General features: G+C 38.5%; 1 protein-coding gene across 1 annotated transcript in view; it reads left to right on the top strand.

The window, feature by feature from the left end:
- Positions 1 to 576: 576 nt before the first annotated feature.
- The window catches only part of NLK (nemo like kinase), a 161,789-nt gene continuing 140,655 nt past the window's right edge, over positions 577 to 21,710 (top strand). The window contains exon 1 of the mRNA XM_055334265.1: positions 577 to 2,219. Within this exon, the coding sequence (XP_055190240.1) occupies positions 1,762 to 2,219 (458 nt within the window). The 5' untranslated portion in view covers positions 577 to 1,761. The remainder of the gene's footprint in view (positions 2,220 to 21,710) is intronic.

The following is a 21,710-nucleotide window of genomic DNA, read 5'->3' on the forward strand; positions in this document are numbered from 1 at the left end:
TCGCTGATACGACAGCGAATTCTCCACAATCTTGACCTATAGGAGACCTGGAGGGTGGGACCGAGATCAATCTTTTTTCCATTTGTCAAATCAAGTGTCTATCTGGCCCCAGTCCCATCCCACTTCGTCTTCAAGCCAAGGATTGGTTGCCTCTGTTCTTGGTCCCCGGTTCATGATTGGTTCTTTTATTCCACCCTCTCTTCCAGCTTTTGCGGGCGGGATTAGCACGCAGCTTCCTGCTCCTGCCAAAAAAAATAAAAGAAGAAAAAGAAAAGAGGAGAGAGGCGAAAGAAAATGTCACGGAGATCTTTGGGTTTTAATTCGCTTTTAGTCTTGTCGGTCAGGCCCAACTCTGCCTTTTGATTGGTCTTTCTATCTGCCCATCCCGGATCGGGGGCGGGATTTCCCCAGGAGACCCACACCTTGTTGCCACTGGCCGAGCAGTGCGCCTGTCTGAAGCTACGGGCTCAGGATTGGAGGCAGACGCAGACAGGTGGGCGTGGATTGGCTAGGGCAGCCGGTCAGTGTGAGGCGGGGGCGGGGCCTCGGTGGCTGGTTGCGCGTGTCCGCCGCTGGCTCCGCTCTATCCGGCTTTGCTAGGGGAGGTGAGTCCGGCCGCGGCGGCACCGGCGGCTGAGGAGGCGGCGGCTGAGGAGAAAGCGGCCGGCAGCGACTGAGGAGAAAGCGGCCGCGGGGACGGGAAGCCGGGTGGGGGGGAGGGGGGGAGACGGAGCAGCCTTGAGCCCTGCGGGGGCCGTCGCGCGGGGGGACCCACCCGCTCTCCCCCCCAACCCTCCTCAGCAGAAGGGCTCAGCAGCCAGCGGCGGGGGCAGGAGTCAGCCCGCTTCCGACTGCACCCCGCCCGCCTCCCGGGGCTCCTATTCTTTGGCCCCGGGACCCTAACCTCCTCCCGGGGCGGTTCCCTGTCTGGGCGTCCGAGTGCTGCCCACCTCTCTTTCATTCCTCCCTGCACCTCCTTACCTTCACTTTGCCCCGGTTCTCTTTCTCCTCTCCGTCCTGCCCTGTCGCCTCCTCTGCTCACCCTATCCCTCCCGCCTCCTTCCCTGGCTCTTCTCTGTTCTGGAAAGTTTAGTGCCCCCCTCCAATCAGGTCGGCCTGACTAGGAGTAGGGGGAGATGTAGGAAGGCCTGAGAATCCGAGGGGGGGGAAGCTGGTTTCCCTGAAAATTTCCCCCCATCTTTTTGGGGTGGTTGGAATTCTTTTCAGTTGTGTTTTTGAGGAGGTGGTAGGTGTTTAGAAAAGGATGTGGGAATGGAAGGGGTAGATGAGTCAACCCTCTTACAAGATTCCAAGGGTGGCGTGTTACCTGATCCTTTTCGTGTGTGGAGTTCAGGGGGTCGGGAGGTTTGGCCTTTATTCCCACATTCAAAGTTGGAACCTCCCCCCAATTAAGGATGGAGTTTTAGTACCCACTTGTGGCAGGAAACCTGGGGGGAAGGGGTCCCTTTTTCCTTTTTCTTTTTCCTTTTCTTTCTTTTCTTTTTCCTTTTTTCTTTTTCTTTCTTTTTTCTTTTCTTTTTTTTTTTTTTTTTTTGTTTTTGGCAATCCACACCCTTCTACACACGCTCACCCCAAAACCAAACACCAAGATCCTCTAACTTGTTTGGATTGACTGATGAAGACATAAAGCCAGTTCCGCTCCATGTTTTTTGAGGTGGAGTGAGTGGTTTTTCTTCATTTTTAAATGGCCAAATGACAGCTTGACCCAGTTTGCTTTCCAATCAAAGGGCATTTTTTTGAATGTCTCTTTGTGGCGCAAGAGCCAACGCAAAAATGATGGCGGCTTATAATGGCGGTACATCTGCAGCAGCAGCAGGTCACCACCACCACCATCACCACCACCTTCCACACCTCCCTCCTCCTCACCTTCACCACCACCACCACCCTCAACACCATCTTCATCCGGGGTCGGCTGCGGCTGTACACCCCGTACAGCAGCATACCTCTTCGGCAGCTGCCGCAGCCGCAGCAGCGGCCGCAGCTGCAGCCATGTTAAACCCTGGGCAACAACAGCCATATTTCCCATCACCCGCACCGGGTCAGGCTCCTGGACCAGCTGCAGCAGCCCCAGCTCAGGTACAGGCTGCCGCAGCTGCTACAGTTAAGGCGCACCACCATCAACACTCGCATCATCCACAACAGCAGCTGGATATTGAGCCGGATAGACCTATTGGATATGGAGCCTTTGGTGTTGTCTGGTGAGTATCAAAAGAAGAACACAACTTCTCGTGATTTCTTCTCACGGTTGTGATTGGGCGAGTCGTCTGTCACGCGTTCTCCATGTTGACCCAAGTGGAGCAACTCAACTGGAGGAAGCCACCCTCACCCAGAGGCCCAGTGTAGTGTGTTGGCTGGCTGGGTTTATGCTTTTGAGGCCTGGCCGATTTTGGTAGAACACCCTCAGACGACTCACACACGTTTGCTGTCTACCAAACTTTTTGTTTAGAACCTCAGCAAGCCACCGAATGTAGGACCAATAGATGGATGTATGAAACGTGTATTCATACAGACCTTGGTCATCTCTTAGGTTTGATTTAGTTTGAGTCAGTTGCCTAATTGCAGCAGATGTCATGTCACGGATGACCCAAACTCGAGTCTTTACAATAGTCTTGTCATTGGGTCATACTCTTCATAGCTACTTTGCTCTCCTTTTTGCCTTTTCATTCCTTAATTTGTGATCCTGATCCCCAGAAGGAAGATAGGGTTCATACTTGAACCAGTTAAGTTGTTGCTTAAGTGGTTTATTTTAAACCATAAAGCTACAGTTGGGAAGTATGTAGCTTTAGCTTTTTGATAAGAATGCATTAAATATAGCATCACACATGAGTACCACAAATGAGGTCAGTAGACTGTAGCTATGCCATGGCCCACATTCAGTGTAATGTTTTAGTGTCATATAATGTTATTTAGTGCCTCTTAGGTTGCTGTTATCCCTTGGTTGGTTACTATAGTAGTATACTTTTTAAATATATGAAACTGCTCCACTTTTGCTAGTGCTAGGGTATTTTAAAAAGTCTGAGCACTTCTTAAATGCCACATTTTGTCTATTTGCTTTTCTTAGGAAGATTAGTAGTTTATAATAGAATGAATTTATCATCCTAGGTCCTGCTGCTAAAACAACTAGAATGAACTGAATTTTTTTCTAAAGGGTTAAGTATTCTGATGTGGACAAATGAATTGATGTTTTCAGTGCATTCAAAAATAGATTCTTGTTAATGTCTAGAAAAGCCCCCATCACCACAGGAAAATGAATTCTTTGGAACTAGCCTGGTAAATGTCTCCTTTTGTCATTGTTTTTCAGGCTATAATTGATATAAGTGTCATGTTTGCATTCTATCTGGACATCTTTATATTTCAGATATTATCTAAGCTACAAAGTGATCTGTTTTTTTTTGTTTTGTTTTGTTTTTAAACTAGTCGGCTCTAGTGTTTTCCCGGCTAGCTCTCCAAGGAGGTTGCTGCTGCAGTGCTCCCTCTAAGGTGTATGGGATTCCTGGTGGGAAAGAGTGTAGCCGATAATGGTGCCTCTTCAGTCACTCCGCTCAGGGACCTGTCTGTTCCTGCCTTCGGCTCTTCCATATCCTGTCCCCAGGGATTGCACTGTGAACTTCCATTCCTGCCTAACCCTTGAGGATTTCAAAGCTTGGGGCTTAGTGGGTGTGGACAGGAAAAAGGTTGTTCCTTGCTTTAAATTTTGTCATCTACTTAGAATTTGTTTGGATTTTCTTAGACCTGGATGCCCTCTCTCATTTTAGTGCTTTACATACTACACTAAGAATTAGAACTACTGAAGGGGAGGTGGATTGCAGCACTCTTGACTATATTGTAAAACTGTTCTACATTTCTCTCTAATGGTGATATGACTTGTAGAAGTTTTCACTTCAAGTCAGTGCTAAAGGAAAAGATTTTTTTACTTGAATCCATTCTAGATTCTTTAATTGATTGACCCCTTCTAGATTCTTTAATTGATGACCCCATCAGAGTTCATTCCTTGTACTTCAAGCATACTTCCTTCTGTATACCATCTTCCGTTGTACGCTAGTTGTTTTGGGTTTGCCTTGTCTGACTGTATATTTGTAAGCCACTTGAGGGTATGGACTGTGTTACCAGAGTACACCTTTTTCTCCCCAGCACTTAGCACAATGCTGTGGACTCCTTGCTGCTTGATTACTTGATCTGGTCAGGCTGTTCTTTTTTTCTTTAACCAAGTTTTTCTGGTTAGTTGCATTGAGTGTTTTTAATCAGTTGTTACAGGTGAAGTACAATTCAGTATGAAAAAAGGGAAGAGTTCCAGGTGTGTGTTTTAGTATGCAAATGCTTTTCTATTTTTATATTTACATATTGATGACTTGCTGTCTGAATTGCTTATTATATTTGGAATTTAACTGCTATATGACCTGAGTAAAATTGTTAAAACTAGAGATTTGAACACCAAAACCAGACTGAATTGCACTAGTGTTCTAAAATCCAAGCTAAAGATATTAGTGAGGTTTTTTACGTTTTAACTAGCTAAACCAGAATTTTTCTTTTTAATTTAGAGAACACCTAATGAACCTGAAACTATTTTCTAAAATGATTGAAATGGGACATAAAAATATTTTCCCAGTGATACATCATTCGATTGAAACATAGGACTACTTGGGCATCATAAGATTCACTTAGATTCTTGTATTTATTTAATGCATTTTGCAGGTATTTTTCTTTTGGCATACTGCACAAAAGGAAACTGTATTTACTCTCATGTCTTTTTCTGGACATGCACCCATAATTACTAACTGATGGCTGAAAACATTGCATGTAATTTTGAGAGATACTGTTTTTTCTCTGTGTAGACACGGAGAGATATTTGTAGAAGTGGCATTTTACCAGTCAGATTTATCATTAAACAATTTAGTTGATCAGCCTTGATTTATCTCTCTGCTGCTTTTAACTAGTGAAATAACTTACCAATATTGGACAGTTGTGTAAAAGTATTGAATTACCTATTAGCTTGCTGGTAAAGATGGTGCTTTGACAGTTCAGTTAAGGTTTCATTAACAACTGTCTGCTGTGTTTTATCTCAAAGTAAGGGTTCTGGTTTACCTGGTAAATATGATCATGGGGTAGCCTGAGATACATTCATTCAAGTGATAGAATATTGTTCATGGGTTATCAAAGCATCATATATAATTTGAGCCTTCTTTATCAGATGCCAAGGCTTCAAATGCCCATATGGACATTTTCATATTGCAAAACCAAAACACAAAACAACCCACAAACAGAAACCTCAGTCATTTGGTGAGGATAATATCAATCTCTATTTGTTCGTAGTTCACATTTGCCAGAGGAAAGTGAATATGCAGTGCTTAAAAATGTGACAATCTTGGGACAAAGAATAATACAGGCTTCAGGGGCTCATGAAGTGCATATTTTTTAAAGTTGGAGGAAGGTGACCACACGAGAGAGGTTTGAGGCCTGCTAATAAACTCAGGCAGTTTTGACCTGGACAATCTGAAATATTGATTGGATTAATGGCACATAATGCCACCTTGATAATGAGTCTGGGAAAAGCTTCTACTTAGAATATTAGTGTTTTGGTTTTTAATTTATCTGATTAATTGAAAGATCAAAGATCCTGGGATTCATTTGATCTGTTACCTTTGTATTCCAAGTAAAGTTGGAGAACTTTGAATTTTATTATTCTAATACCTTTAGCCCATTACTTTTATGTCAGTGTCTCAAAACCTAAGTATCACTGTAGTGATACTTTAGTTACTTACTAGTTGCGTCAGCTTAATAAATTGTTTAACCTCTCCATTCCTCATTGTAAAATGAGGATGATAACAGAACCTCTCCTAGGATTGGTATGAGGATTAAATGAGGTAATCCTTGTAAACCAATGATTATACTGTCTAGCATATAATAAACATTCAATAAATGTTAGCTGTTTTTATTGTAGTTATTGTTGATAGAAAAAACCTGTTGTGTTAATGTATGCAGAAGTGGCTTCATGTATGGCCAGATTTATCAGGTGAAACCAACAACCTGCAGACTGTTGGAGGCATGACTTCTAATACCGTAAAGTGCCCCCTTAGTTATGCTATGTGCTGTATATCTGCTATTAATAATTAAAAACAAACATTAAAATATATAAAATACATGTTTGTATGGACTTGGCAGGTGTTCTAGTCAGTTCATCTACACAGTTTTAGAAAGTGTTGTGGATTTACATAGTGGGAAGGAAATTAACTTTTTCTTCTCAGAATGTAACAAATGAAGGACATCCTTATCATCAAAGTTCAGCTTTAGTGAAAACTCCTTTACTTGTGTTTGGATGAAAGAGTGTGAATTGCTAAAGAAGATCCCAGTGAGGTGGGGGAAATACGTGTGATTTAATGAAAAATTATTCAGTGTAAATCCTCATGCGTGGCAGATTTCATCTAGCTTGCTCATCTTGTGAAAATTAGAGGCATCATTTTTTTTCTAATGTTTTCGCTGGACCTTTTCCTCCTCAAATAGCTGATTTTAATTTGGAAAAATGGAGAATGCTTTTGGGATATGTTTGGGGAAAATCCTAGAGTTAGTTGCATCAGAAAGAGTAGAATACTGGAGTATATTCTATTAACTATGTTTTACAGGTTAAGAATTTGTAATTTTGAGAAGTTTCTCTATCAGCCAAGATTAACTGCCACAGCTGGATTCTTGGGGCGGGGCGATGGGGGTGCTGCTTTGTGAGAAGAGCTTTGAAGACGGCAGAGCCTGCACCATAAAAAGGAAACGGTTGCTCTTCTAGACATAACAAAGCATCCGTGTGAAACTGGAAATGTGGAAATCTATATTGTTAATTTTAACTACAGACAGACTTACTTTTAGAAACTGCAGGTTCATGGTCATAAAGTAGAGAAGGCAAAGAGAGAGAATAAAAGTAACACAATCTAATGATATTGAACTGGTTTCTTGGTGATACAAACTCCATAGCCTTTAACATTGGAAGTCATTTTGTACTTAGGCTCCTGACAAAATTTTTCCAAATTATATTAAAAAACCAAAAATAGGGGTGCCTGGGTGGCTCAATGGGTTAAGCGTCTATTCAGGTCATGATCTCAGGGTCCTGGGATCAAGCCAGTGTAAGGCTCCCTGCTCAATGGGAAGCCTGCTTCTACCTCTCTCCCTTCCCCCTGCTCGTGCTTGTTCTTTCTCTCTCTTTCAAATAAATAAGTAAAATTTTTAAAAAATAAAAATAAAACCACAATACTGCAAAAGAACTCATTCACAATACAACAAAAGAAACTCTTTATTCTTGGGCAGAAGTTTTATGTTATACTATTGATTATTAGAAGGAAAGAAGATAAATATTTTTTATTAAGAAAAAACATTTGTAGAAAGAATTGCCTTTTCAGACAAGCTAAAACGACAACATCCCTCAAAATTACATGCAACTTTTTTTAGTCATTACTTAGTACCGCTGGTGCATGTCCTGAAAAAAAGATGGGGGCAGGTAAAGTTACCTTTCAAATGTTTGCTAGTAGAAGAATATTTGCAAAATGTATTAACTGAATATATGTTTGAATGTAAGTTCTAAGGTTTCTGGGGCTTTACCCTCAAAGCATGAGCAATTATAGAAATGTTATTTCATGGTATTAAGGCTGTCCTCTAATAGAGTATTGGAATATTTCATTATCTTCACAACTTGGCATATTAGAGTTTTCACTGACTTCTGTATTGTAGAATGACTATTCTTGGTGATTTTTATTAGATTTGGTGATGGCTTAGCAGTTCAAGAATCAACTGTTTATGTAATGTAGGTTTCTTTCTTATGCTAATCTGATTTCTTTGATGGAAATTGTCAAGGCCAAAGTAACTTTTCCATTTGTCATCCAGCCAAACAGAAGTCATTGGGTAGAAGCCCTTTCATTATAAAGTTCTTTTTTGGTTTTATTTATGAATCCATGTGCATCCATAATACTCCAATGAATTATTTGTTGATTAGGTCATCTAATATAGCGTGTCTGTTTGATCCAGTTGTTGCTTAGGGGTAACACAGAGAGTGCCTGAGGCAACAGTTGTAATGCTGTCAATAAGCCTGTGACACGTCCTCATAGACTTAGGTGGTAGTTCTAAGGTACCTAGCTAAGAGACATTAGAAAGAATTCTAGTACTCTGGAATTAGGAAAAGGAAACTAAGGAAAAAATGTTGAGTTGCACTTTAACAGTTAATTATAATGGTGTGAGTAGAGGGAGTGTGTATAGTGATATCTGTCATTGATTATGATTGGCAGTCTTTACACCTAGCTTCATACCTGTGATTTGAGTTGCTTTGGCTGATTGAATCATATCTACTATCAGACAGAAGGTTTTGATGTTAGAACTCACTAGTCAGTGTATTTTTATTTTCAACCTGCTATAGTCCAGCACTATTGTATGCACTAATGAGGATATTTAGTTCTATAAATAATTTTACAAACTCTGTCAAGCTTTTGTTATTACCTGTTCTGTACTTGTACTGGCATATAAAGATGTTTAAGTCATGATAATTGCCCTAAAGTAGCTTATAGTTAAGTAAACAGTATGCAAAATAATTTATCCCTGCTTTCAGGGATTCTTGATCTGGAGTTGAAACTAATTTTAAAATAAAAATATAAGGATATATTTTCACTTGTTCTTTAACAATACTTATTTATTGGTTATTGATTATTTCCAGGCCCTGTGCTAGCTGAGAGGGAATTTAAGAAAGATATAATCTGGTGCAGGAAAGAGACTTGTAGTGGGATAATTATTATCCATTTTCCATCAATGCAATAGTAGCAGGTACATAGTAGTAGATATGATTCAATAGAGATTATGAGAACATAAAGGAGAGATTTCTGTGGAAGGTATGAATGCTTTCTAGAAGAGGTAATACCTGAACTGAGTTTTAAGAATGAGAGCTAATGGGGAAGAACATTCTAGATGGATGGGCTCAGATGCAAGAGACTATAGGGCTGGAGTTGCTGAAAGTTATGTGTAGTGGAGAGGGTGGGAGGTGATAGAGTAGAGGCACAAACTAAAGCTGGACCCTGAAGTTGGAGTGTCCAGCTGAAGAGACCACTGGTACTGGGAAAGGGGCAAAATCTTACGCTTTTAATGAATAAAGCACATATATACCTATACAGATGTATAGCATATCTATGGTATTAAAATTTCACAGGGAGTGTAGTTGGGGGAAAAATGTTTAAAAAGGGTCCTTGGAGGGGGTAATAATGAAAAAAGTTGAAACACTGGGATTAGCAACCATTGAAAGTTTTTAAGAGAGTGACTTTTTCAGAGAGATAAATATATAGATGTTAAAGAGAAATGTGGAGGTAGTTGAGGTCTGAGCCTTAGGGAATGTTCTCAGTTGTAGGTGGAAGAAATTGTTGGAGGCAGAACTAAAGGGCAGTCAGATAGGAAAATATATTCATAGTGATTGACAACCGATGCATGGCAGAAGATTGTTAGGAAGATGGGAGTGATCTTTGGTACAGATAAAAAAAAGTCAGAAAATGAGAGGGGAAAAAAGGCCATTGAATTTAGCAGGTAGATCTAATGATGGCATTTGAGAGAATAATTGTGTGATTTTTTTTCTCTCTGATATGTAAATATATGTGTGTGTGTGTATTTGATTCTAAAGAATGTCTTAAGTATTTTTTTTTTTAATTTTTATTTATTTATGATAGTCACACAGTGAGAGAGAGAGAGGCAGAGACATAGGTAGAGGGAGAAGCAGGTTCCATGCACCGGGAGCCTGACGTGGGATTCGATCCCGGGTCTCCAGGATCGCGCCCTGGGCCAAAGGCAGGCGCCAAACCGCTGCGCCACCCAGGGATCCCTGTCTTAAGTATTAGTAGCATGTTGTTTTATTAATAAAATTCTTCCAAATCCTAAGTTTTTATTTCTAGTTTAATAAGCCAGAGAACTTGGTGTTTATCGTGTTCAAGGTGCCATTTCCTTGGAAAGAATTTTTTTTAATGACGAGGTAATAGAGTACTCAACTTGTTAGGAAATGAGGTTCTGGTCCTACCTTGCTGCCAACAAGACCTTGATAAAGTTATTTAAGTTTTCTGAGACTTGGTTTCCCTATTTATAAAACTTTGTGTTTCCTAAGTTTCTGTTATAAAATTGCATTGATATTTATAAAGCATGATAGCTTTAACTTGTGGTCAAGTCTGTTAGTGACCATATGACATCTTTTTGCAGGATTACAGGTGTTGAATACCTTCTAAAATGTTTAAAGGAAGAATGAGATAATGTAACCCTATTCCAATATGGTACTTTCATAGAATTTTCAAATTTGGGATCAGATTTTAAATGTGTAGTTTGTCTAAGATTTATTTTCTTCTATTGACTTAGTGGTAAGGGTTATACATACTTAGTTATGAAGAGCCTGCATATTTGCAAATGGGCAATCAATTCCTTCCTAAGTGTAAATTTGATACTATTTTTCTGGTAATACTTTACCTTTTAGTGTTTTAAATATATTTTCTTTCCTAAATATTTGGAGTGATTTAAAAAATTTTAAAGTTTAATATTAAACATTTTGTGTGTGTGTGTGTAATCAAATAAGATGATTTGGGGGCCAGTGCTTACATTAGCCAAGTTGATTTACAATTTTTTTTTTTAAAAGATTATTTATTTATATATTCATGAAAGACACAGGAGAGGGAGAGGCAGAGACACAGGCAGAAGGAGAAGCAGGGAGCCTGATGTGGGACCGGGTCCCGGGACTCCAGGATCATTCCCCTGGGCCAAAGGCAGGCACTAAACCACTGAGCCACCCAGGGATTCCCCCAATGTTTTGTTTTTAAGAATCAATCTTCCTTCCTTCCTTCCTTCCTTCCTTCCTTCCTTCCTTCCTTCCTTCCTTCCTTCCTTCCTTCCTTTCTTTCCTTTTTTTTTCTTCTTTTTTAGGAGTTGCTTTTAAATTCTGAATTTGGGTAGGGAATTCACTAGTTTGCAGATCGGCCTCCCACAAAATGAGCTGTGTCACAGCTTTAAGGATGTAGTTGTTTAGGGCATGCAATGCCCAGAGATAGAGCAGGAGTGTGACTTCCTAAAGCCCTTCCACAATTGGAAGGGAACATTTTCATAGAAGCCCTCAGCCGACCAGCAGCACTGCCCAGTAGATATATAAGCACATATGTGACTTTAAGTTTTCTAGTGGCCACATTAAAGAATGTGAAAGGAAACAGGTGAAATTAGTTTTAGTAATATATTTTTATTTACCTGCATTTATCCAAAATGTTGTCATTTCAGCATGTTATTACTATAAAAATTATTATTATTTTTTTTTTTTTTAAATTTTTTTATTTATTTTTTATTTATTTATGATAGTCACAGAGAGAGAGAGAGAGAGAGAGGCAGAGACATAGGCAGAGGGAGAAGCAGGCTCCATGCACCGGGAGCCCGACGTGGGATTCGATCCCGGGTCTCCAGGATCGCGCCCTGGGCCAAAGGCAGGCGCCAAATCGCTGCGCCACCCAGGGATCCCTAAAAATTATTTTTTAATAAAAATTATTAATTAGGTATTTTACATTCTTCCCCCCCCATACAAAGTGTACTACCTTATTGTCCAGCACAGTACTGGAGTCTCTTTGGCCTCTATTGGGTTGTATACTGATTTCTGAACCAATCATGTCAGTAGAGATAGGATTACTCTGGACCTGGGCGTGGAGATAGAGTCAGTTATAAGTGGTAAGGATGAATTCCCCCAACAGATACTGGGAAGGCAGTCATTAATTACCAAGAACGCATTCATCTTACTTATATCAGACTCAGAAGATCTTGACTGGGTGCATTTATAGAACAAAGTGGAATAATGTTCTCTATAGAGAAGTTGTCCTATCTGCCCTGAATTATTTGGAGTATTTTCCTTTTCTTTTCTGAAGCCTTGTTTGCCTAAGGTACCAGAAGATAAAATTGGTACCTGATCCTTGCCATGTTTGCTTTCCTTCCCAGTTAGATCAGATATACTCCATTGATTTCTTTTCCTCTCTCGATGTTGTGGTTTTGTTATCTAGATAAAGTTCTCAGTCTTGTTTTCAATTTCAGTAGTATAGGGCTCAGTATTGTCATGCAGCAAACTCCTTACAGGGAAATGGACAACACAGAAACTTTTGGTTTATCCATTCCTTGACCTAAAATTCTTGCTCTGAGCTACAGAGAAAAGGTGAAGAGAGACATTTGAACAAATAGATAAAATTAGTCATTTGACCCAGATTGCAGCTATTTTTTTTGTCTGCATAGATAAAAACCATCCTCCAATTTACATAAGCAGGTGATTTTTTTCTTACATGCTTATTTCCTTAATGTACTATGGCAGAGAGCTGCAGATTTGCAAATTGTGTAAGTAAATTGAAATAAACCAGGTGACTTGGTTTCACTTTATTATTTTACCAGTACAGAAGTACCCAAAGGGTGCAATTATCGAGTGATTATCTCATTGCACATCTAAGTTAACAGGCAGCCTGGTGCAAAGTTTTTTTCCCTCTCTTTCTTCTTCACTTCCCTCTCATTTTAGTTTTTTAAAATAGGAAACTATTGATTTCTATATTTATCTTTACATGGCTAAAATCTGTAGTAATACAGATATGGGGAAATTTGAGCTTTATTCAGAGTAATCCAGAAGCCATAAAAATTGGCAAGTAATGTAGGTAATGTGCAGAAAGAGGGACACATGTATACTTGGTTTGGGTTTGAATTGCCTGAGAAAGAATTAGGTGAGAACTTCAACCACGTTTAATTGGTTGGCTTTCTCTGTTTTCCTTTTCCCAGGTTCTTCATGTTGCAGTCATTGGGGTTATTATGAAATTAACTGGGTGGGTATTAAAGCCAGTGTTCAGAATAAATAGTATGTATATTCTTTGAAAAATCAAAATAATTAATTACAATACACTTTAAAGTACCATTTCTATATGTTAGACATTAGAAAGGTACAACAGTTAGTTTAAGGGGCTCTTTTCCCAGAAGATTCATGAGGACAAAGACTCAAAGTGCCTTCTTTGTAGTTAAACAATGGTTTTCAACAGTATTTTCAAACAATAAATTCCAATATTAATCTTAGCAATTAATGCTATTTAATTCCTCAGATGTTATAGTAGTATTTACCTAGTGATATGTATGAAGATTCAATTATACTCCTTTTAGCTTTGAAGTTATGAATCATAATTTTAAGCTAGCAAATTAAAAGTTTAGCCAGTCTTTTAATCTTAGCACTTACATATTATTTCTTTTCAGTTTAAAGAAAAGTAGTTCAGAAGAACTTTGAGAACAAAAGCAGTTAAAGAATGACCAGAGAAGGACAAAATTTAAGTACAAAGGGACTTTATGGGTTAGTGATTAGAGCCAGTAGTACTGGATGATTATAGACTGGATTTAAATATATTTTTTTAAATATATTTTTTCATTGAAGTTCTATATGCTAACATATACTGTGACACCCAGTGCTCATCCTGTCAAGTGCCCTCCTCAGTACCCATCACCCCGTCACACCTCTCCCCCACTGCCTCCCCTTCCACTACCTCTTATTCGTTTCGCAGAGTTAGGAGTCTCTTATGTTTTGTCACCCTCTCTAATTTTTCCCCACTCATTTTCCCTCCGTTCCCCTATAATCCCTTTCACTATTTCTTACATTCACCGTATGAGTGAATCTTGACTGCCTTCTTACTAGCTCTGGGCTATTTAACCTCTTTGTGCCTCAGGGTTGTAATGTGTAAAATGGCGATAGTAATAGTATATTTATTTCATAAGGGTTATTGTATGGATTAAAGAATCAGTGTATATGTAAAGTCATAGCACTGTGCCTGGCCCTATGTATGTGTTGACTTTTATAAAATTACCAGTTTGAGTAAAAAATTTAGTATCTCCTTAAAGCTTACTAATTGAGGATAAATAACCCAACAGCTTTTGTCTTGACTCTTGATAGGTATCAGGTGACTATCGCAGAGATTTTTTTTTTACCGATTAGCTCCAATGGTTTTTGAAAAATCATTCAAAGTGTGGAATGCCTTCCAAATGTAAAATTCCCTTTAACACATAAAAGGAGGGTTTTCCTTTCTCTTTAACTCCCTCCTCCCACTCTATTATCAAAGTAATAATATGTTTATGGTAGGACTCTTGAAAAATAGAGAAAAGTTATAACCTACAACTCAGAGATAGCCACTGATAGCATTTGATGAATTTTTTTTTTCTAGTTTTGCCTCTGGAATGTGTGTATGTATGTGTAATGAGTTGAGATCATGATTGCATTGGGTATTTACATTTTTGTATCTTGTTTGTTTCACTAACAGTACAAAGATATTTATTTATTTATTTATTTATTTATTTATTTGGCTAATTTTTTCATTTTCACAAGCCTAGAGCTCTATCTTGAAAGGAATTAGAGTTGGAAGATACCTTAGAATGCATCCAGTGTAATTGCCTCATTTTATAAATGGGAAAATTGAGACCCAGGGAAGCTAAGAGATTTGTTCAAGGTCACACAGCTGGTTAGAGGCTGAGCCAGAACCTTTAGCTCTTTTGCTGTTTTACCAGTAATACCTGTTCAACTAATGCGCTTTGAAACTGGAGGAAGTGTTCTTATAAAAGCAAAACAAAACAAATAAACAAAAACTCTGAATGAAACCAGGAACAGTGCATCTTTAAAAAAAAAAACAAAACTATTTACTCAGTTGCTTTTTGTGTGCCATGACTCTAAGGTTTCTGGTAAAAGTTTAACGTCATAAGCTGCAAGGCTTTTGGTGGAAAACTCAATCTTTTCACATTATATATATTTGTGTATCTGCTTTGAGAATATCGTGCACTACTCTTATTTTTTGAAAAATCTTAAACCTCAGAAACTACAAAAGAATTGAACAGTGATGTCCCCATAAAACCATTCTTCTAGAGTAACATTTTGTGACTTTTGCTTTATCTAGTTGGAGGCTATTTCTATAGAATTTGCTGTGGTTGGGTTAATGGTCACTGCATTAACTTGCTGTTCCATGTAGTAAGTTTTTTAAGCTCTCCAACTAGAAAAGGAACTGGAGGTTTTCAAACTGGTGACTTTTGGAATGCTATTTATTCTCCTAATACTTAAAAGAAAATTCAGTGTGAATCAAATGTGTAATGGGAAACACATACCAGTCAAAACTAGGCTTCAGGCAGAATAGAAATATTCCATTCTGCAAAGTTTTTCTTTTTTGTGGTATTCATCTCAGGTTGGGAGTAAAGAAACATTTTCAAAATAACATAATTTCTGGTTTCACAATTTTGTTCAGGGGACATGACGAGGATATTACATTGTTGAAGCTAAATTTTAAGTTACTATAGGTTTTTTTTTTTAATTATCCTGTTACATGAGCTGATGATGCTGTGATTTGAGTCACCCAATTCACTGCTCTGTATTTTTCAGTACCAAATAATTCCTTTGTTAAACTCATTTTCATTAAATGAGCCATTGTTTCCCAAAGGGTAATGATTATTTCTATGTATAGCACAAATCCCTAAGAAATAGATTTCAAAGTCTAAAATATTAGTTAATGATTGGAAGTGGTTGAAATCATTGCTCTGTGTATATCCAGGCACAACTGTGTCTATGAAAGGAGCAGCTGTTGTGTTTGCTCCCTAGGCTATAATATGAGATATTATGCTTACTGGAAACCAACTGACAAGTCTTTAAAAGTGAAATCTTTTCGGTTTATGTGCAAAAGGGTTTTATTGAGTCTAGCATGCTATTATATTACATAGTTTCATAACATAAACACCTAGAATGAGGTAGCTGGAGTTCAAATCTGAATGGCTCGTGACAGGTAAGGAAATACATAGACAGCAGATATTGATTTACTTGATACAGTTGATGTCAGTATCTGCAAAGAAATTGTTGACTTCTTAAAGTACCTCAGCAGTAAAGACATTAAAATAGGGACACTGTGATGGTTACCTGGTATAGATGCTGAAGATCTGGTTATCAGCATGTATCTCTGTAGGGAGAGCTTATTTCTGTAGGGAGGCAAACTTTAACTAGTTTTTAATACCTTGATTTTTTTTCTTTTAAAGTATATGCTTGTTTCCTAGACAAAATCAAAATCATTTTCTGTCCTTCTTTCCCTCTCAATGCTAATAAAAGCAAATACTTATAACCACTTACGACACATTCTTTATCCACTGATACACGGAAAATGATGAGAGTTTTGGAAAATCATGAGGGTTTTGAAGGCTGGGACCATGTCTTATTTGTATCTCAGAGCTGAATATGGTCCTGGGTGTGTATTTATTGTTTGTTGTTAATGGAGAAAGTTGCTAGTGCGAAGTTTGACATGATGGTGACTATCAAAGAAGAGTGCTATCATTGGCCCTTGCATTATGTAGATCCCTACTTCCTCATGCACTGTAGGAATTTTTATGAGGGAACACTTAGAATGGTATTCAGACTGTTCTATGATAGTGATTTTGTTTTATGGGGTTTGGATTTTTTTTTTTTTTTTTAGAGTAAAGAGCCCTAATCTAAAAGTAGTTTACAGTAACCAACTATCCCCCAAATAGTCCTTTCTGTTATTAGTCTGCTATTAGTCTATAGTGCTACTGCTTTCTATAATCTACATTTTTTTTTAGGGCAAAGAGGGGCAGGGTGGGGGGAGAGGGAGAATCTTAAGCAGGCTCCACGTCTATTGCATAGCCCAGTATGGGGCTCAATCTCATGACCCCAAGATTGTGACCTGAGCCGAAATCAAGAGTCAGATGCTTAACTGACTGAGCCACCCAAGTACCCTTATGTAATCTACTTTTAAGTTAAGAATGCTGTTGAGTTGTTTAGGAAAAAATACATTCTCAATGCAGAGCCATGATCTCATGTTAGAATAATAGAAACTATGTCTAAAGTCTCATCTCCTATGTACCAAAGCCATCCCTGATTCTAGCACAGAAAAAAAAAGTACATTGAATTCTATCTCCACATTCTGTTATATAAACTTGTGAATAAATGACAGATTAGTATGTGCTAGTCATCCTCTTTAAAATAATAAGAATGGCTTATTTTAGTGGTGTACTGCTATATGTTTTGCAGGATCTCTGAAAGATAAAATAGTCCTGGTTTTTAGGGCTTGCCATATTCCGGTGGTGTAAATATTCTTGTAGTGGCCAATTGCAAGCTACCATTGTGAAGTCACCAAACGCTTGAAGTAGAAAAAGAAGCATAGTAGCACACCATTATAAAGTATTTTTACTTTACAGATAACCTAGATGTTAACCTTAGGAATATGAATCATATTAAAATAATTAGGAAGTGATGATATCTGAGTATTTAGTTTTAGTAATCATTTACTTTATTGTAAGTTTATATAATTTTTAATAATGCTTATGTTTCACAGCTTGCAAAATACTAGAAAATGTTATAATCTCTCAGGAGCCAGTATGAACCAGCTCTAACACATCATTGGTTTATTAAATCTTGCTTGAGAGGTTTAGCTAGTGGTGGAAAGAGATGAAGTAGGATCCATATTTGTAATGTACAAAAAGTCCCAAGTGGATTAGAGATTTAAATGTAGGGATGCCTGGGTGGCTCAGTGGTTGAGCATCTGCCTTTGGCTCAGGTTATGATCCCAGAGTTCCGGGATTGAGTCCCACATTGGGCTCCCTGCATGGAGCCTGCTTCTCCCTCTGCCTGTGCCTCTCTCTCTCTGTATCTCTCATGAATAAATAAATAAAATCTTTTTTTAAAAAAGATTTAAATGTAAAAAATAAAGCCAAAAATAAGAAAATATGCATAAGTGTTTTTATCATCTTTAATACATAAAGAACTCTTAAAATCGGGGGATCCTTGGGTGGCTCAGCGGTTTGGCGCCTGCCTTTGGCCCGGGGCGTGATCCTGGGGTCCTGGGATCGAGTCCTGCGTCGGGCTCCCGGTGTGGAGCCTGCTTCTCCCTCCTCCTGTGTCTCTGCCCCCCCCATAAATAAATAAATAAATAAATCTTAAAAAAAAAAACAAACCTCTTAAAATCAATAAGAAATAAGGGTGAATAACTGTGGAAGGAGCCTCGGTGTCCATCAAAAGATGAATGGATAAAGAAGATGTGGTTTATGTATACAATGGAATATTACTCAGCCATTAGAAACGACAAATACCACCATTTGCTTCGATGTGGATGGAACTGGAGGGTATTATGCTGAGTGAAATAAGTCAGTTGGAGAAGGACAAACATTATATGGTCTCATTCATTTGGGGAATATAAAAAATAGTGAAAGAGAATAAAGGGGAAAGGAGAAAAAATGAGAAATATCAGAAAGGGAGACAGAACATGAGAGACTCCTAACTCTGGGAAATGAACTAGGGGGAGTGGAAAGGGAGGTGGGTGGGGGGTGGGGGTGCCTGGGTGATGGGCACTGGGGGGGGCACTTGATGGGATGAGCACTGGGTATTATTCTATATGTTGGCAAATTGAACACCAATAAAAAATAAATTTATAAAAAAAATTAAAAAAATGAATTTATAAAAAGAAAGAAAGAAAGAAAGGAAAGGAAAGAAAGAAAAGAAAGAAGACTAACCTAACTAAAAATAGGCAAAAGCTAGAGAACGGGCTATTCAGGAAGAAATAAAATTTATTTTTAAATATTTTATTATTCATGAGAGAGAGAGACATAGGCAGAAGGAGAGGCAGGCTCCCTGATGCGGGACTGAATCCCAGGAGCCGTCCTCCCTCCCCGCCCCAATCACGCCCTAAGCTGAAGGCAGATGCTCAAACGCTGAGCCACCCAGGTGTTCCCCCATTTAAAAACATTTTTTAAAAAGATTTATTTATTTATGATAGACCTAGAGAGAGAGAGAGAGAGAGAGAGAGAGAGAGAGAGAGAGAGAGAGAGGCAGAGACACAGGAGGAGGGAGAAGCAGGCTCCATGCTGGGAGCCCGAGGCGGGACTCGATCCCGGGACTCCAGGATTGTGCCCTGGGCCAAAGGCAGGCGCTAAACCGCTGAGCCACCCAGGGATCCCCTTAAAAACATTTTTAAAATATTCTTACTTTCTTTTTTTTTTTTTTAATTTGTATTTATTTATGACAGTCACACAGAGAGAGAGAGAGGCAGAGACACACACAGGCAGAGGGAGAAGCAGGCTCCATGCACCGGGAGCCCGACGTGGGACTCGATCCCGGGTCTCCAGGATCGTGCCCTGGGCCAAAGGCAGGCGCTAAACCGCTGCGCCACCCAGGGATCCCCAAGATTCTTACTTTCATTCGCAAAGAAATACAGAAATAGGATACCACTTTTAACCTGCTAGGTTGACTTTTTAAAGATTTTATTTCTTTATTTGAGAGAGAGAGAGCACGGGCAAGGGGAAGGGGCAGAGGGAGAATGACAAGCAGACTCCCTACTAAGCCCGAAGCGGGGCTTGATCCCAGGACCCCAAAATCATGGCCTGAGCTAAAGTCAAACACTTAACCAACTGAGCCACCCAGGCTTCCCACTAGTTTGACATTTGGAAAAAAGTGATGACTCCTTCAGTTGTTGCAGATGTAGTGAAACAGACACTCTGAAACTTATGATGATAGTGTATATGGATAGAGACTTTCTAGGAGAACAGTTTCTCAAAATTGTTTACACCCTTTGACTAGAGATGTCATTGAGCTTATAGATGCAAAGAGGAATTTTGGAGTGATTATCTTTGAAAGATACAATTTACTGAGTGAAAATCAGTGTCAAAGATTATCCCTTAAATATTAAAAAAAAAATACTCCTATGTTCCTGGAAAGTCTGGAAGGGTATCTACCAATAGTGCTTATTTTAGTGAGGTGAGAGTATAACAGATTTGCACTTTGAAGTTTATAGTAACTTCTACTTTAAAGAAAGACTCTTCTTTATTATAAAGTATAGCCCTAAGGAGGTACGATAGTATCCCTCTTTTAGAGAGGGAGCTGCAGCTCAGAGAGGTCTAAGTGACTTGGCTAAGACTTCAGAGCTAATTAAGAGATACAGAAAAGATATGTGATGGAGGTGATTAAGAATAATAAAGTATCCACAACCCAGCCTAAGAAATAGAACATAAAACCAACACTGTGAAGCTGTGCATAAACACCTCCCCATTCTATCTCTCTGCCTTACCTGCCCCACCAAGAAGAAACTACTGTCCTGAATTTTTTTACTTGCCTAAAAGAAATGGCTTTCTTGATGACAGTCACATATCATATAATTCACCCATTTAAAGTGTACAATTAAAAAATGTACAATTTAATGGTTCTTAGTATATTCACAGAGTAAATTTTCATTTTAGAACATTTTCATCACCACCAAAATAAACCTATCCATTAGCAAATCACTCTCTGTTCCCCATGCTCCTGGCAACCATTAATGTTTCTGTTTCTATAGATTTGCCTATATTAGACATTTCATAAAATAGAATCATTTGATATGTGTGGTCTTTGTGGCAGGTTTCTTTCACTTACCATAATGTTCTCAAGGTTCATCCCTTTTTATGCCCAAATAATAATCCATTGTTTGGATATATTACATTTTGTTTATCCAGTTGGATATTAGGGTTATTTCCACTTTTTGGCTATTTTGAACAGTATTATTTATGAACATTCACATATAAGTTTTAAGTGAACATATGTTTTCTTTGCTCTTGGGGGTGTATACCTGTGAGTGGAATTGCTGAGTCACTTAGCATCTAGTAACTATGTTTAACTTTTTTGAGGAATCACTAAACTGTGTTCCACAGTGTCTGAACCATTTTACAGTACCAACAATGTAAGAGGGTTCCAATTTCTTCACATCCCTGTCAACACTGTCTTCTTGATTATAGGCATTTTAGAGTGAAGTGGTACTTCATTGTGGTTTTGATTTGTATTTCCCATTAATATGATGTTGAACATCTTTTTGTGTGCTCGTTGTATGTTGTCTTTGAAGAAATATCTTTTGACCTTTTTTAAATTGGGTTGTCTTTTTGTTTTTAAGTGCTTTTCTTATCAGATACATGATTTGCAAATATGTTCACCCATTCTTTAGTTTGTCTTTTCACTTTCTTGGTCGTTGGTGTCATATCTGAGAAAGTTTTACCTAACTCAGAATCATCAAGATTTACACCTATATTTTCTTCTAAGAGTTTTATAGTTTTAGCTTTTTTTTTTTTTTAAGATTGTATTTATTCATTCATGTGACACACAGAGAGGCAGAGACATAGGCAGAGGGAGAAGCAGGCTCCTGAGGGGAGCCTGATGTGGGACTTGATCCCAGGACCCCAGGATCATGACCTGAGCCGAAGGCAGATGCTCAACCACTGAACCACCTAGATGCCCCTATAGTTTTAGCTCTTATATTTAGGTCTGTGATCTCTTTTAATTTTTTGTATATTGTGAGGTATGGGTGCAGTATCACTCTTTTACATGTGGCTATCCAGTTGTCTCTTCACTATTTGTTGGAAGAATTATTATTATTTCCCAGTTGAATGGCCTTGGCACCCATGTTAAATCTTTTGGGCTTAAATGTGAGAGTTTATTTCCAGTTTCTGGATTCTGGAAATTTTATTCCATTGATTTATAAATTTATCCTTATGCCACTCCAACACTGTTGATCACTATAACATTGTAGTAAGTGTAAAATTGGGAAATGGGAGTCTTCCAACTTTGTTCTTTTTTAAGATCATTTTCGTTATTTTGGGTCCCTTGCATTTTCATATGAATTTTAGGATTAGCTTATCATTTTCTTAAAAAAAAAAAAGCCAGCTGGGAT

Source organism: Nyctereutes procyonoides, unplaced genomic scaffold (genome assembly GCF_905146905.1).
Source record: "Nyctereutes procyonoides isolate TBG_1078 unplaced genomic scaffold, NYPRO_anot_genome, whole genome shotgun sequence".
NCBI classification, from domain to species: Eukaryota; Metazoa; Chordata; class Mammalia; order Carnivora; family Canidae; genus Nyctereutes; species Nyctereutes procyonoides.